This window comes from Salmo salar, chromosome 03, assembly GCF_965601325.2.
Source record: "Salmo salar chromosome 03, fSalSal1, whole genome shotgun sequence".
Lineage (NCBI taxonomy): Eukaryota > Metazoa > Chordata > Actinopteri > Salmoniformes > Salmonidae > Salmo > Salmo salar.
Genome location: NC_138293.1, coordinates 66812266 through 66830012, shown reverse-complemented (window position 1 = coordinate 66830012; position 17747 = coordinate 66812266). Strand labels below are relative to the sequence as shown.

Below are 17747 nucleotides of genomic sequence, written 5' to 3'. Positions count from 1 at the left end.
ACACCGTAGGAAAACGGTTTGCAACGGAAAATGAAAACCTGTGTTCCTTTTATTTTGTGTTGGTGTCCTACTACCTTCTCGACGTCGGCCTTTGTGGCGTTGATGTCCTGGTCAGTTTTCTCGGCATATTGAACAGCTTTGTCCGCTTCTCGCCACTCCCTCTCAAAACGTTTCTTACTCTAAAACACAGAGAGAGACAGAAACACATCCATGTTGATCTTAGCTAACCCAATACTGTGCTCTGTGGGCATTCTTTGAATGGAATAGAAAAGACACTACTATTGTGTACAAGCGAGACCTCTGCTTCACCCAAGGCTAGTGCACACTTGCCCAATGGCCACGAGCACCTGACTTTACTGAATGGGCTGGAACATCAGTGGTTTAAGTCAGTGGTGCTGACCCATACAGTGACGAGCAATGGGCTGGAACATCAGTGGTTTAAGTCAGTGGTGCAGACCCATACAGTGACGAGCAATGGGCTGGAACATCAGTGGTTTAAGTCAGTGGTGCTGACCCATACAGTGACGAGCAATGGGCTGGAACATCAGTGGTTTAAGTCAGTGGTGCTGACCCATACAGTGACGAGCAATGGGCTGGAGTGCTGCTAGTTTCTGGTCTCGTTCTAGTTCCCTACCCCTGCTTTAAAAAGGAGCTCCTCATCACTTTTTACTGTATATTACAAATACTGGTCACCTGAGTCACCACACACACACAACTAGTGAACAAACGTCCCTTTCACTGATGTAACAATGACCCCACTTACAGCAGACAATATGAGAGAGCATTCAGAAACATTTGACAGCTTCACCACTATAGACAATGGAGGAGAGTGACTGGACAAAACATTGCCCTTTGACTGAACAGAAAGAATAAACAGACAAGTTGTTCACTGACAAACAAAGTATAGGCCTACTATATAGAGAGGATGTATACATTAGTATTCTACCAACAACATAGATTTTCCCTTTGGAAGAGGGGAGTTATTGGCAGACGGCCTGACATGTAAACAAACTTACACTGTCGAGCTGCTTATAGGTGCTCTCCAAACTCTGCTGGGCTTTCTTGGCCTCCGACAGATGCTGCAAACAGACACACAGAGAGGACACATGAGACACCAAGAACACTAGGATGATGACATGACGGTCCCTACTTAGACAGGGCCATTGGCATTGGGTACAGAATAAACAACGGCCACCAAAAACCACAGAACAAAACAGCTGGTAAACAAATAGCAGTCTGTCTGTGGGTCATGTCTACTGGGAGACTTTATAGTGTTTGTGTGTGTTCTATATTCCATTGGGGTTGGGCCAAGGCATTCCTCTCCTTTCAGAGGATGACAACACGACAGTGACCACCCCCCCTACGAGACAACCCAGGCTACCAAGTCTCTGCTGGTCCTTCCTGTCTCCTTCATACTCTCCCTCCTTTTCCCTAGATCCCACCCATCTTCACTCGCGCTCACTATAATAATCTGAGTTTTGAACTCCTCCATCCTTCCCTCTCAGTGTGGATCTCTCTCTCTCACCGTCTTGCGCTCCATCTTGAGCTCCTGCAGGTACTTGGTGAGTTCAATGCAGATGTTCATCATCATGTTCTCAGCAATCAGCTCCCTCTGTCCTGCGTAGTCGTTCATCTCATTCAGGATGTCCAGGAAGGACTGGTGGTTGGAGAACCTATGGGAGAGGAGGGAGGGAGGGAGGGAGGGAGGGAGGGAGGGAGGGAGGGAGGGAGGGAGGGAGGGAGGGAGGGAGGGAGGGAAAGGATACAGAAGAGATGAGATCTGTAATGGATTTGGGCATTGACAGGAAGTTACATACACTGTTGCTTAAATAGCTGTGTTAGCCAGGTAATGATAGGTCCATTACTTCCTTATTCCCGTTTCCCTCTCAGGGGGTATAGTAGCAGTCATTTGCATTGCTCTGCAGGTGCTGGCATAGCCTCTCCAACTACAGTACTATAGACAGGAAAGCAGTTTGAAAACACGTCATTGAAATTACGTCATGTATTGTTGGTGTATTATTTTAGTCAAGCTTTGTTTTCCTTCTCTATGTCTGATTAGGAACTGAAAGTCATGTTGAAGATCACAGCTGGCCTGGGCAGATACAAACACAGCACATTTTATGCACACACATATTCATTCACACACACACACACAAAAGCCCAATAGCTCACCTGCATTCCTGTTCCTCTTTACAGCCTCGTTTAGGATTGTATTTCTTTGTTAGATTTCTGTCAATATTAGGAGAGGGGGAAGATATGGTAAGTAGTCTGGAAGATAGAATATGTCAAAAGCACAGATGCAAAGTTAATTATCCTAAATGATAGGAAAACACAATGCATCAAATTAGGGTGTCTATTCAAATCTCAATAAGCAAGTTCAAACCTAAATTGGTTACAGTCAGCGTTTAATAGAAATGATTCAATTTAAAATCAATCCACACCTCTAAGAAACAATACACACAAATATTTGCTTCTTGTGGGCAAGACTGCCCCGGTCCACTGGCACAGTTGATCTTTCCTTTTTGACGTTTTTATCTCAATATCAAATCATTTCTAGGTAACAATGAATTATCTTACTATATTTGTTTTTAATTTAAAAAATGGTAAAAAAGAAACAAGCAAGAATTCTGCTAAGACTGAGTGGTCTGTCTGGGAGTGGTCAGAGAGGAGCCTAATGGGAAGGATGTGTAACCTGAAAGCTAGCTGTTATTGGTCTTCTATTAACATCTAGGTCTAAAAGAAACCCACCCAGCCAAACAAGCTGAAATGTCAGGCAGCTCTTACACTAAAAGGGCATTATCATAATTGTCACTATTATTCCCAACCTCCCAATAACTCCCCTCTATCCATATATATATATATATTTAAAAAAACACAGGAAATCATGTTTTTGACTGCACTGCCCCTTTAAGGGAAAGCCAATGCAAAACTACAGTCAAGAAGAACATCTTAAAACAGATCCACTTCTCCTATTCTTCCTTCTTTCATTAGAGCTCTCTCTGACCACATCCTGTCTGTCATGTGCCAGTCTGCTCCCACTTCCTCTCCACCAGAGCACAGCAGCAGATACTGACAGACGCACTCGAGAGTGAGAGTGAAGAATAGAGAAAAAGGGAGGCAGTAATGCAGGCTCAAGCTTGAGAATGAGGGCAGTGTTTCTGGGACTGTCTGGGCTGGGGCAATGCCAACAGGGGGAGACAAGTTCAATTCTGCCCCAAACTAGTCATAAGACACCACATACATTTCATAAAACAGCTTTTGAGCACAAACATCAACTGCTGTGGGCACACACGCAGGAATGAGGCCTGAGGAACCATGAAGAATGAGGCCTACCTCAGCTGCTTGGCATAGTTCTGCTCTATCTCCGTCCTCTCCTTCACAAACTTCACATACTTCTCTACCAGTTCCAGCCCGGATTGCGTGTGCTTGTCGATGATGTCATATTGGTCCTGGGGAGAAGGAACATATATATATATATAAATAATGAATGAGAGTGAGAGAGTGAGAGAGAGAGAAAATGCACACGAGATGGATGATCACCATTAGATAAGAATGACGGCACGTTCCATTGGATGAGTGACGTCATCTAAAAGAATGCTGGATATTAATCAGTCTGAGGCAACATTTAGTTTACAGACTGTTGATACTGAATGTCAAGTCACCATATCTACCCAAATGTTATGCCTTCCAAGAATTCTCTACATATGCACAACCCTTGACCCCCACCCTTGAGATGCTAGATCATGCTGCATTCTGCTGCTAAAGAGAAGGGGAGAGGGAGAAAGAGGGAAAATGGCCAGAGAGAGAGCGAGAGGACACAGGGAGGAGGACAACCTTTTACCGACAGGAAATAGGAAGCGCCCCACTCTTGCACTTCCTGTGGTACGTAGACTCAGTAGAAACATCCCAAATATGAATTGCATATAACACTAAACAACCAACTGATTGCCGCATTACTGTAAAATTGGAGGCGTCAAGTGGAAGGGAGCGAAGGTAGGAACTTGTTTGTCGACCCGTTAAAAGACCAAAAATAGGCCCCCAAAAAAATAAAAAAATAAAATAAAATAAAAATCAGCATAATTTGAAAAACATACCAGTTTCATATGAGGACCAAAATGTTGACAGCGGCGCCATACAGATTGTAAAAATAGAAGAGATTTGATGTACCGATTCTATGGCACATGGTTTATGAACTGATACACATTTTTTTTTTTTTTTAAACACTTGATTCAAAACTTAAGAGTTTTTCAATAAAAAATGTTGTATAAAATCATTGCCACCTAACAGAATGTTATGTATATAGGGCATACAACCATCTCAGCTCTGTAGATGTTTCTGCGAAGAGACAGTATCATAAGATCATTTATTCTGGTATTGCCCCTATGTAGCTTGTTTCTGGTCACAGGTTCAGGAATGGCTGAAAAATCACAACATTTACCTCAAATGAACCCTACAAATAGCACTGTTGGGAGATTTGGAAAGTCATAGTCAATCAATCAACAATATAATAGTTTCAATAAAAATATTAATCTTTAACTTACAATCTGTAGATACTATGTGATTAGGAAGGTTCAGAATCTATGCGAAACATCACAACACAGTTGAAATCAAGTTGAGGGAGCGTGCAATTGGCATGCTGACTGCAGAAATGTCCACCAGAGCTGTTGCCAGAGAATTTCATGTTCATTTCTCTACCATAAGCTGCCTCCAACATCATTTTAGAGAATTTGGCAGTACGTCCAACCGGCCTCACAACCGCAGACCACGTGTAACCACTCCAGCCCAGGACCTTCTTCACCTGCAGGATCGTCGGATGTGTGTTGGGGAGGGGGTGCTGAGGAGTATTTCTGTCTGTAATAAAGCCCTTTAGTTTGGAAATACTCATTCTGATTGGCTGAGCCTGCCTCCCCAGTGGGTGATCAAATGGCCACTGGACTATTAACACTGACACCCCCCCCCCCCTCCATGTTTGTACATTGCATAGATAAACAGCGTAGCCACTTCACCCCTACCTATAGCCACAAATGACCTCGACTAACCTGTACCCCCACACATTGACTCGGTACCCCTTGTATATGGCTTCGTTATTGTTATTTTATTGTGTTACTTATGCTTTACTTTAGTATATTTGGTAAATATTTTCTTAACTCTTCTTGAACTGCACTGTTAGGTAAGGTCTACACTTGTTGTATTCGGCACATGTGACAAATGAAGTTTGATTTGATGCCCTCCCAGACCCACCCATGGCTGCACTCCTGCCCAGACATGTGAAATCCATAGATTAGAGCCTAATGAATTTATTTCAATTGATTGACTTCCTTATATGAACAGTAACTCCGTCAAATCTTTGAAATCGTTAGAATGGTGAGTTAATATTTTTGTTTAGGTGTATATTCTTGCTGTGTAACTACTGTGAAGAAAAGAAAGAGAAGTGCCATGTATGTAAATTGTGTATATAATGTACAAAAAAATAAAAAGCTGTAAAAACAACATTTATTTTTGTCCTCGGAAGAGGGTGATGGATGGGCGAAACTAAAAAAACACTCAAACGTAACGCATCGTTATTTGATTTCCCTACACATCATAAGCAAACATATCGTCAACTCACACCAGAAAAACAAAATAGGCTTGCTACCACACATATCAATAACAGAAATTCCCACACTTTGATATGCAGTGAGGAGTCTTCTAGTCTCTCTTCTCTTCAGTTCCTTTTTTGGCTGGGTGCTTTATGGCCACTTCAAGCACAGACAAGCCTGTTAGAGAGTGATGATGATATCAAGGAACAGCCAATCCTCCCTCCGAACACCTCCAAGCCCTCTGTAGTTACAGTATGGAGGAGGGCCGTCTATGGGAAGAGATTCCTATCATGTTGGGCCATGTTCTTGACCCATCCTATCCCTTCAAAGGGCACACAAAAAGAGAGTGAACAAATAACACCTAAGGCCTTTTATTTGAGAAGAACACGTAACACATGAGCATGTGGGCTTGTATGAGACATTGCGAGCGACTTGCTGTATGTGTGCATGTGTATAACAGGGAGGACTTCTTTTTTAGAAGTCTGATCAACTGTTTTGGGTGTGCTCTTTTTGTGTTCACCCTAAACACCACCAAGAAACGAGGAGAGAACATACCAACTGGTTGGTTTTCATTCCAGTTTAACAGAGTCCTCCTGTCTTAGCGGTTAAGTTGTAAATAAGAGTGAGGAATAGGGAAAGGGGGGGGGGGGGGGGTCTTCCACCGCACGAACAACCTTGTATGCCCTCTCCATGAGACAATTTTGTTTAGAAATTGGTTACAATTTAAAGTTTCAGTAAGCTAGGACATTCAGTTGGGCTTTTCACTAGCATACTGTTGGCTTCATGATAGCATTTAGGACACAGACACGGCAAAGAACAGTAATCTTCCAAAGACTGTAGGCCTAGCCATCCATGTTGGCCCTGCTTCAACCCAGCAGCCTGTGTCTACCTCCACCCCCCAACTCCAGACAGATTCATTTGTGAATGCGTCATCCTGCTCAGTGGTGGAAAAAGTACCCAATTTTCATACTTGAGTAATAGAAAATTACTCAAGTAAAAGTGAAAGTCACCCAGTAACATACTACTTGAGTAAAAGTCTAAAAGTACTTGGTTTATCAACAAGTATCAAAAGTAAAAAATAAATGGCAAATTCCTTATATAAAGTAAACCAGATGGCACCATTTTCTGTTTTTATTTATTTATTTACTTACTTACTTACTTACAGATAGCCAGAGGCATGCGCCAACACTCAGACATAATTTACAAATGAAGCATGTGTTTAGTGAGTCCTCCAGATCAGAGGCTGTTCTCTTAATAAATGTGTGAATTAGTACTTTTGGGTGTCTGGAAAAACGTATGGAGTAAAAAGTACATATTTTCTTTAGGAATGGAGTGAAGTAAAAGTAGTCAAATATCTAAATAGTAAAGCAGATACCTCCAAAAACTACTGAAGTAGTACTTCCAAGTATTTTTACACCACTGATCCTGCTCCACGACCATGGAGAATGTTTCCTCCCTTAGTCACTGTCTTTCATGAACTTTATAAAGGGCCCGTCTGCAACGCTACATTTTTTACAGTCCTGGATTGTGGAACACACACAGAGCCTGTCCTCACTGTCAAACTAGCAGCCAGGGCTAATGCCTATACACTGATCTTGCACACTGAACACTAGGTGCCTAAAATAACTGCTGGATTAACGGCAAGGAAAGCAGGGGACAGATGCCACAGAGCAGGCAGCACAGTTGGCCACGAACGTTACTGGCCAAACACAATCACAACCAATTAGGCAGTCTGGACATTGTGGCGAGAGAAGGAATGAATGTTGAATGAATGTTTGCCAATAGTCTCCCTCACACATAAATACAAACATATGAAAACCTGGTTAGATCTGTGTGCAAATTGAAGTCATTCTCTCACAATCAATTTCACTAGTAGTATGGTCTAAACCTGATAGAAGGTACAGTAAACTACCAGCTAATAAAATCTCTTTGATTTTGCATGTTTTCAGAGAAAACTAGAGGTTTGAAGAAATGTCTCTTGGGTTAAAAAGTGAAACAGATGTGGCAAATACATCCATATAAATAAATACAAGAGCATGGATAGATGAGATGTTTTGAGTTCATTAAATGAGGTCAAACCTAATTAGGTTGCTGGTGCTCCATGCAGCGCAGCACAGAGGATGGAAAGGGGACAGGAGGACGAGAGAGAGGCCCAGGGGGAACATGGGTAATGAGGTCAGAACCTACCATCCAAACTAACCCTCCATTTACATACTCACTATGTGGGTGGGTGGGTGGGTGTGTGGAGGAGGTCAGATCACTGGGTGGGTGGTGGAGTAGCCACAGCCTAGCTCTCAGATAAACAGTGTAGCAACATTGAGGGGCAGTGTGTTCTCGGTCTGATTTTCTAGTGAAAAGACTGCTTGTTTCTCTGTTTGTCTTGTTCATTGTGTCGCCTCCCAGCTACCACTGTAACTCACTCTTGTGCACATTGGCTGGGGAATCCATGACAACCGGTGGCAGTCAAGAGAGGTTGAAATCAACTCATTATACTCATTAAAACCATGTGAGATCGATGAGCGAGAGCAAAGATCCATCCAGCTATCTATGTTAAAAAGTAAGCTATTGTTTGTTGTCACAAGGTACCAATCCTGGTCCTGGAAAGCAAGTGTACACTACAGTGTTTTCCCAGGCTATTTTAAACTCCTCAATGAAGGATTGGTGGTCAGTAATTAGCCTAGTTGGCAAACCCTCTCTCCAGGACTAGAGTTGGGTTGGTGACCTCTGGCATGCTCAGTACAGTGCATTGTTGAAATGTTGAAAACATTGAAGGATCTGGAGTAAATGTGCCATCATGTAACTGATATCATTCAATATGTCATCTCCAAGTAAATGGTGGGTGACAATATAAGTTGCAAAAGAAAATGTATTAGGAGCAAAGTTACTACAGGGTAGCAAGCGATGAGCTTGGCTCAAGCAGCCATGCCCATGCCCTTGAGACTGTGCTCCATCCATGCGCGCAGTGGGCAGCAAGAGGCAAAAGTGTCCTATTTCTGGGAATCAAGTAACGCCCAACTGTGTGACAACTTGTTGCAGGCATGGCCCTCCCAAAAGTGGATCCTTCCTTAGGACAAAACTAGTCTTGGGGCAAGGAATGTCAATGAAATTCACACGAGTTTAAAACAGCAAAGTCCTAGGCCCTAGACATTCTGAATGTCTGGCAGTTTGTGCACAACAATCTGGGTCATAAGCTTTTTCTTGAGAAATTAAACATTGACTTGAACTTGGCTAGCTAGCTAATACCATAATGAGCTGAGAGACAAGAGACCAGCACAAGCTGCTTTGTTCTTCAGGGTCTCCAATGACAGCACTTTGATTTGAGTTACAAATCATACTACAACTTATTTACCTGCTACAATGGCTGCGTTTACACAGACAGCCCAATTCTGATCTTTTGCCCATTTATGGAAGGGGGGGGGCTTATATGCAGATTCAGGAATGCTCACATGCAGGAACGCCACAAATTGCGTGCTGCAATCACACACTATTAAAATTAATGGGCAAAAAAAACAAACTGATCTGATTGGGCAAAGGACAAATTAGTGAACAAAAACAGAATTGGATTGTTTGTGTAAACAGCGTCACATTTGTATCTGTTCAGAGTGACATGCTGGTCCAACTCAAGGTGTCAAAAAAAATAATATGGACCCATCCAATTGGCGACAGATTTTCATGTGAATATTCAAAAATCTTAGTCATTCCAGAGTTTCCTTTAGGAAAACCATTGAAGAGGAGTGGGACAACATTCCACAATCAACAGCCTGACAACTCTATGCGACGGAGATATGTCACGCTGCATGAGGCACGCTGCCTAGTTAAATAAAGCTTAAATAAAAAATGATATCACACCAGATACTGCCTGGTTTTCTGATCCACACCCCTACCTTTGTTTTTAAGATATCTGTGACCAACAGATGCATATCTGTATTCCCAGTCATGTGAAATCCATAGATTTGGGCCTAATGAATTTATTTAAATTGACTGATTTCCTTATATAAACTGTAACTCAGTAACATGTTTGAACTTGTTGCACGTTACATTTATATATTTTTGTTCAGTATGTATGCATGCATGGGTATGTGTACATTGTATACAAAGTATTCAGACCCTTTGAATTTTTCCACATTTTGTTGCGTTACAGCCTTATTCTAAAATTGATTACATTGATAAGGAAAACAAACAATCTACACACAATACCTCAATTACAAACAAAAACAAGTTTTTTGAAAATGTTGCTAATTTCTAAAAAACTATCACATTTACATAAAAGTATTCAGACTATTTACTCAGTACTTTGTTGAAGCACCTTTGGCAGCGATTACAGCCTTGAGTCTTCTTGGGTATGACGCTAGAAGCTTGGCACACCTGTATTTGCGGAGTTTCTCCCATTCTTCTCTGCAGATCCTCTCAAGCTCAGTCAGGTTGGATGGGGAGCATCGCTGCACAGCTATTTTCAGGTCTCTCCAGAGACGTTCGATCGGGTTCAAGTCTGGGCTCTGGCTGGGTCACTCAAGGACATTGAGACTTGTCCTGAAGCCACTCTTGTGTTGTCTTGGCTGTGTGCTTAAGGTCGTTGTCCTGTTGAAAGCTGAACTGTCACCTCAGTCTGGAGATCCTGAGCGCTCTGGAGCAGGTTTTCATCAAGGATCTCTCTGTAATTGGCTCCAGTCATCTTTCCCTCGATCCTGACTAGTCTCCCAGTCCCTGCCGCTGAAAAACATTCCCATAGCATGATGCTACCAACACGCTTCACAGTAGGGATGGTGCCATGTTTCCTCCAGACGTGACGCTTGGTATTCAGGCCAAAGAGTTAAATCTTGGTTTCATCAGACCAGAGAATCTTGTTTCTCATGGTCTGAGAGCCCTTTAGGTGCCTTTTGGCAAACTCCAAGCAGTAGTGGCTTCCTTCTGGCCACTTTACCATAAAGGCCTGATTGGTGGAGTGCTGCAGAGATGGTTGTCCTTCTGAAAGGTTACAGAGGAACTCTGGAGATCTGTGGGAGTGACCATCGGCTTCTTGGTCACCTCCCTGACCATGGCCCTTCTCCCCCGATTGTTCAGTTTGGCTAGGCGACCAGCTCTAGGAAGAGTCTTGGTGGTTCCAAACTTCTTCCATTTAAGAATGATGGAGGCCACTGTGTTCTTGGGGATCTTCAATGCTGCAGAAATGTGTTGGTACCCTTCCCCAGATCTGTGCCTCGACACAATCCTGTCTCGGAGCTCTACGGAGAATTCCTTCGACCTCATGGCTAGGTTTTTGCTCTGACATGCACTGTCAACTGTCGGAACTTATATCATGTCCAATCAATTGAATTTACCACAGGTGGACTCCAATCAGCTTGTAGAAACATTTCAAGGATGATCAATGGAAACAGGATGCCCCTGAGCTCAATTTCGAGTCTCATAGCAAAGGGTCTGAATACTTATGTAAATAAGGTATTTCTGCTTTATTTTTAATTTATTAGCAAATTTTTAAAAAAAACTGTTTTCGCTTTGTCATTATGGGGTAGTGTGTGTAGATTGATGAGGGGAAAAAAATGAATTTAATCCATTGTAGAATAAGGCTGAAATGTAACTTAATGTGAAAAAAAGGGAAGGGATCTGAATACTTTCCCAATGCACAGTATATGCTTCCATTAATTTCTTTCAACTGGTGCCGGGGGACCTTCAAATGAGTCTTGTGAGGCCTGTGGGCGTCCTAGAGCAAAACAACCGACATGTACATGTTCGTGAGTCTAACCTTTCCACAGAGGGGTTATATTATTGTAGTCCAGACTGTTTGGATGCTACAGACAGAAGTTGGCAGATCAGCTGTACCAACTTCAGACGTGTCCCATGGAGTAATCTTTCCATAGAGGAGTCATAATAGTTTGTAGGCCAAACCGTTTGGACGCTAGATACGATTTTGTGAGAAGACAGATTTTTGGAATGTCTCATGGTCTGACAAACCCTACTCTAGTTCTGCCACCTTTCACCGCAGATGCGGAACTGCGACAACAGCGGATGCGATGGATTGAGACGCATCCAATGCAAAAAAACTGCCCTCTTGCTTGCATTGACAGATGTATTATTATGCTAATTAGGGTTCCGCAGGGCACGGACACCGACTCTAGGGTTTTTTTAAAGCAAACTCAGAGCTGCCATCTCTCACGCATTGGCACTTACATACATGAAGGGCACATTTTGGCATTTGCTGTTTGATTGATGAGAAACTCCATATTGCAAATGTACGGTCGCTTACTAGACGTCCGTGAATGTTTGTAAAATTCACGGACGGTGGTGGGCTGTGCACCGGGGCCAGATCTTCCGGGAAGTCATCGAACGAAGTCTCGGACATTCGTTATCCGTTTTATAAAATTTTCCCATTTTTCCGCTGTCCCGGTAAATTCCAGCAGATGGCGAATGGAATCTTATTGCAAATGTACAAAACATCACCAATCACGACGTGGCCATTTCTCCTAAACGGAAAAGACTTTGAAGACGAAACTTGGTGAGCATAGGTTTGGCATAATGGGCAGTTGGCCCCGAACAAGATGGCATCGAGGCCTCAACACTTTTTGAGTTAAGGCCATTTTTCTGGGATTAAAGGTCAAAAACAAAAATAGAGCGCTAATTTGACCGCTTCACATCAAAGTACATGAACCTACGGTGTCAGCAAAAAAAGAACCAGACATTTAGCTATCGTAATTTAAGAGAAATCGTACAATGTACAATTGGTGATGTTCAAAAAAATGTGGGGGGTTTTTCCAAAAAAAGTTACAGATCCAGTTGCAGCGCGTTCAGACGAATCCGTTAAGGCGTGTTTCGGAGCTCTGCGAGATTTCTGTGATTTTCTGAAATAACACACACTCATTCAACCCTCTGTAAATAAGTCAGTTCTAGAAGGTAAAGACTTAAACTCAATATTGTATAACCTCTCTGGGACATGTGGGACGCTAGCGTGACACACTATTCAACAGCCAGTAAAATAGCAGGGCGGCAAATTCAAAACAACAAAAATCTCATAATTAAAATTTCTCAAACATACAACTATTATATCCCATTTTAAAGATATACTTCTCGTTAATCCAACCACATTGTCCGATTTCAAAAAGGCTTTACAGCGAAAGCACACTGCAATAATCTGAGTACAGTGCTCAGACAACAACAAGCAATACAGATACCCGCCATTTTGGAGTCAACTAAAAAAATAAAACAGAAATAGCATTATAAATATTCACTTACCTTTGATGATCTTCATCAGAATGCACTCCCAGGAATTCCCAGGTCCACAATAAATGTTTGTTTTGTTCGATAAAGTCCATCATTTATGTCCAAATACCTCCTTTTTGTTGCCGCGTTTAGTCCACTACTCCAAATGCAGGAAGCGTGTGCAAAATGTCACGACGAAAAGTCAAAAAAAGTTATATTTACGTTTGTAGAAACATGTCAAACGATGTATAGCATCAATCTTTAGGATGTTTTTAACATAAATCTTCCATAATATTCCAACCGGACGATTCCTTTGTCTTCAAAAAAGAAAAGGAACACAGCTAACTCACAGGTGAGTGCGCGCCACTGAACTCATGTCATTCTCTCAGTCATCTGACTCCATATGCTCTTATTCTCTCCCCAGTCACAGTAGAATCATGAAACAACATTCTAAAGACTGTTGATATCTAGTGGAAGCCTTAGGAAGTGCAAAATGACCCCAGAGACACTAGTTTGGATAGGCAATAATTTGAAAACTACAAACCACTTCCTGGTTGGATTTTTTTGTCAGGTTTTTGCCTGCCATATGAGTTCTGTTATATTCACAGACATCATTCAAACAGTTTGAGAAACTTCAGAGTGTTTTCTATCCAAATCTACTAATAATATGCATATCCTACCTTCTGGGCCCGAGTAGCAGGCAGTTTAATTTGGGCACGTTATTCACCTGAATTTCCGAATACTGCCCCGTCACCAAGAAGATAAGAGCCTACCCCAAGGAGGATGTGTGTTCAATTTCAGCTTCCTGTGTCAACCGGAAGTACCTTAAAATGGTGTCATAGGGGCTGTTTCGAAGGGTTAAAAAGGTCAGATCTTTTCAAAACTTCATATGTGTGATTAGGGAACCCTCATGAACTGTAAATCAGTCATTTCTCCCAACAGATGTCAAAGAAAAGCTCTCTCACACACACACACACACACAGCAAGGATGGAGTGACACAGTGCGGGGCTTAAAGACACAGAGCCTGCAACGGCATTACCATAATCTCTAGGCTGTGCCGAGTTCAACGAGATGCCCCGCTAGACCGTACCTCGCTCGGTCTGAGCGCAGCAACCGTGAAAAAAAGAAGGCCCAAAATGAAGCCTGGCCCTAAATTTCAGGTGCTTTTGGGTGACAGCAGGAGAACCATTAGGGTTAGAAGCACAGTGAAAATAAGGTGTTTACGTCAAGCAGTTTGCAATGACTTCTCTCCCCATAGGAAGACATTGCCTGCTCCCCTAAATTCAACCTGAAGCCTACGTGGGTTATGAATGCCTTATGAACCGGTCTTCGATGACAATTCATCAGGCCACTATGAGGTCTACCTGCGTTGATTCTAAGCTTCCTGGAGCAACCGGAAGTGATTAAATTCACCCTAAAGGTGTTTTGATATACCAAACCTGCAGTTTGTGAAAATCACTGCATTCAACCCTATGTAGATCAGTAAATTCTTAACCTAAAGACGTTAAACTCAGCATTCTGTAAGAGCCTACCCCAATGACGATATGTGTTTACTTTCAGCTTCCTGTGCCAACCGGAAGTCCCTTAAATTAGGGTCATAGGGGCTGTTTCGAAAGGTTAAAAAAGTCAGATCTTTCCAAAACTTCATACGTGTGATTAGGCAACGCTCATGAACTGTAAATCAATCACTTCTCCCATCAGATTTCCAAGAAAAGCGCTCTCTCACACACACACACACGGAGTGACACAGTGTGGCTTAGAGACACACAGAGCCTGCAATAGTTACCTTTGTTAGAACTATCAAAGAACCGTCAGACCTAGAGCTCTGAAACTTTAGAAACCTGTTCTAGAGCTCAAGTCGAGTCCCACTTCTCCCTCATCATACATGACAAATAGACCATCTAGGTTGATTCATGGCTTAACATAGGGCTATATATATCATTTGGGCAGTATAAATGCCATTTGGACATGGTTCACTGACTTTTGGGTTTGTAAACCGACTTCCTATGATCGTACATGGCAAATGGACATAACACCCTGATTTGGCACTTTCAATACTTTCATATTGCATTTGGACATTTCTTATGGCATTTGGCAATGGTTCACTGACCTTTGACTTGGACTTTTGACTTCCTATGAAATCATATTGCAAATACACAAAACATATGCCTTATGGACAATTAAAAAAATTATGACAATAAAATATGACAAAAGTATGTTCATACAGTTCTCATACATGTGTAATTGACCCCCCCAAAAAAAAAAAATCGAAAGAATTTCAAAAAAACGGTCCAGAAAGCAGTTTAAGGGAGTGATACGTTTTTGAAAAAAAATTCACATTTTCAAAATTTGACCCTTGGGTCTTGACTTGTGTTACATTTGCAATATGAAAATTTACGGTGGAGCGCGCTCGCCATTTTTGGATTTTTGCTGTGTGACACTTGACATTTGCCATATGGCATTTGCAATCAGTTTTGAATGAAACGACGTCCATTTGAGTGGTATTGTACATCGTGTATATGTTTCGTATGGTGCCAATAAGATCCCATTAATTTCTGTCCATTTCAGGGGGGTGTTCCCTTACCATGTAGGTCCATTGCTTGGTCTAAGAGTTGTTGATATCTGATAGAGTTTTGCATAATACATCCCATGCCTCAACTGGATTTACCTGAGCTTTATTTATCACGGGCACTGATCGCTCTATACGAACAACATCTTGAAAATGTTTGAGGTGAGAGGATTGTAGGGGTAATCCAAGCACTAAGGATAACCTTTTTTGCTGATGTCAACCCCACATAAATGATTCATTTTCTGAACCAGTTGCAGTACAAATGCAGAGTCCTCATTCAACAAAAACAAAGGTGGATCTTTGTTCACAGGGAAACCCAAAACTGTAGTAAGGCAATTTAAAACATGTAACCAGAACTGGGACACCACTGGACATTCCCAAAACATGAGCATTAGTGTTCCAACAGCATTCATGCGGCATCTATCACATATTGGAGTAGGAATCAGCTTCATGGAATTCAGCCTTTTGACAGCATATAATAAAGTCGATTTCATCCACACTTGCATTAGTCCCCTCGTTTGGTGATAAATAATTTGTCAAGTCGCTCTGGATAAGAGCGTCTGCTAAATGACTTAAATGTAAATGTAATGTCAAACAGATTGTGAACCGAAAACTGTATGTTTGATTCTAGAGGGGGGGGGCAATGAATAGAACAATTGTTTGGTTAGGGTGTAGAGTCAGATTTATGACATCTTGTCATCAAGAGATTTTATTATCAATTTACTTCAGTATGATCAATGGAACAATTCTCATTCTCAACAATGGGCTAAAATATAGGGTAATTACTGTGCTTGTCAGCAAGAACACTACCGACATTCCCCAAACATTTTATTATTCCACTTCTTCCCAATTTTGCCAGTGTAATCACATATTTGAAGTCTGATATGGCTACTTGTGTCTTTGAAAATGAATGATGAGGCTATGTATTATTGCAGCTATTCATGGACAGTTTTGAATAATTTATACAAATAAGCATTGATATTTAATGCTCCAGGAATCAAATATTTTTGTATTGTGCACAAGCTAGGCAGAGATGGTAGGGGGACTATGTAGAGTAAGATGACAGCAAGGATCTTCAACTATATAGTAAGCATAAGTAGTAAGTATCCTTGCACGAGCCTTGGCTTGCACAAGCCAGTAACGGCTCATAGGGCAGGAGCCCATCTCCTGTTACTGTTGCGTGAGGCAGCTTGATGTAAAGTACACCCCCTGGATAGGACGCTAGTCTATCGCAGTGCCTTACCCCCAATCTATATCCTTAGTAGGCATAAACCACCTGAATATTGATATTCATTCAATTTTTCATCAAGCTTGGGTGATTTTAAGAAATTTTTCAAACACCCAGCACTTGGGAAACATAGATCAGATGTGGCCAACTCTCCTGGAAAGCAAGCAGGATATTCTTCCAGACCCATTTAAAAAAAAAATGTTATCCACTTCCATTAACATTAAAAATGTCTGTGCCGAGCATACAACTTTCCACCTGAGAACAGGGATCAATCCCTGCTTACAACCTTCCCACTGTTTCTAGCATTTGCCTGTGTTCCCGATCTCATTTCATTACTGTCTGAATAAAAGTGTCCACCCCGGTCATAGGCCTACGCCATGTCAAAATACATAGAATTGCAGGAAATTTGTTTTAAAACAGTAACATTTTCTTGGAGGAGGACCTCCAGTCCTCCCCATCTAGGGGTTGTGCCAGGGGGAAATGAAATTCACACGTAAATCTCCGCTCCAAGCTTTCTTCAAAAGTTGGCAGCACTGCATTCTGTACTGGGCAGATAGCTTTAAAACGGCAAAAACATATTTCCTGCAATTGTACGAAATAGTATGTATGTTTATATGATACAAGGGGACGAAGCCCAAATGATTTCCAAAATGTAAATAAAAAAAAATAATAATAATAAATTCTCAGTATTGTTTGACTACCTCCATCAAACCCCGCCTCTTGGTATGCTCATAGTCATAGAATAACCTACATGAAACATTACATTAAAAGTGACAAAAACAATACTTTGCAAAACTTCACGAGAGCTGAAGCCCATTGCAGATCCCAGACAGCTCGCAAACTCACCCAGAGATCCGTTCCCCAGTCCATGTTTAACGTCTTCTTATCAGCGGATCCCTGAATACAAAGAACTTCTTCAAAGTTATCCCAATTTGGAGGACGCCTCAATCCTGATATATGAATTCCGAGGACACTCAAATACCCCTTCTGGTATCCTTTCCGTTTCTAAACAGTGAGAATCATTTCTCCCTATAATTTAGCTAGTTATCGCTAACTAGTCTAGTTAATCTAAACAATATTCGTTGCAAAGGAAAGAGGGATAAACTAGCTTTCATATCCGCGTCACTCCCAAATCCTAATTCTTAAAGGGACAGATCCCTAATGTATTTGCCTTCAATA

General features: G+C 41.8%; 1 protein-coding gene across 4 annotated transcripts in view; it reads right to left on the bottom strand.

Annotated features, from left to right (window-relative positions):
* The window catches only part of LOC106601280 (cdc42-interacting protein 4 homolog), a 31331-nt gene extending 13622 nt beyond the window's left edge, over window positions 1-17709 (bottom strand). For 3 of the 4 annotated variants that reach the window (XM_014193367.3, XM_014193369.3, XM_014193371.3), the window contains exons 1-6: window positions 17415-17709; window positions 3334-3449; window positions 2173-2229; window positions 1526-1673; window positions 1017-1079; window positions 75-179 (exon numbers count right to left, since the gene is read on the bottom strand). In XM_014193367.3, the coding sequence (XP_014048842.1) occupies window positions 75-179; window positions 1017-1079; window positions 1526-1673; window positions 2173-2229; window positions 3334-3449; window positions 17415-17438 (513 nt within the window). In that variant the 5' untranslated portion in view covers window positions 17439-17709. Of the gene's footprint in view, window positions 1-74; window positions 180-1016; window positions 1080-1525; window positions 1674-1865; window positions 1955-2172; window positions 2230-3333; window positions 3450-17414 lie in introns of those variants that run through there. The other variant, XM_082973712.1, reaches the window with a different exon arrangement.
* Window positions 17710-17747: the final 38 nt, after the last annotated feature.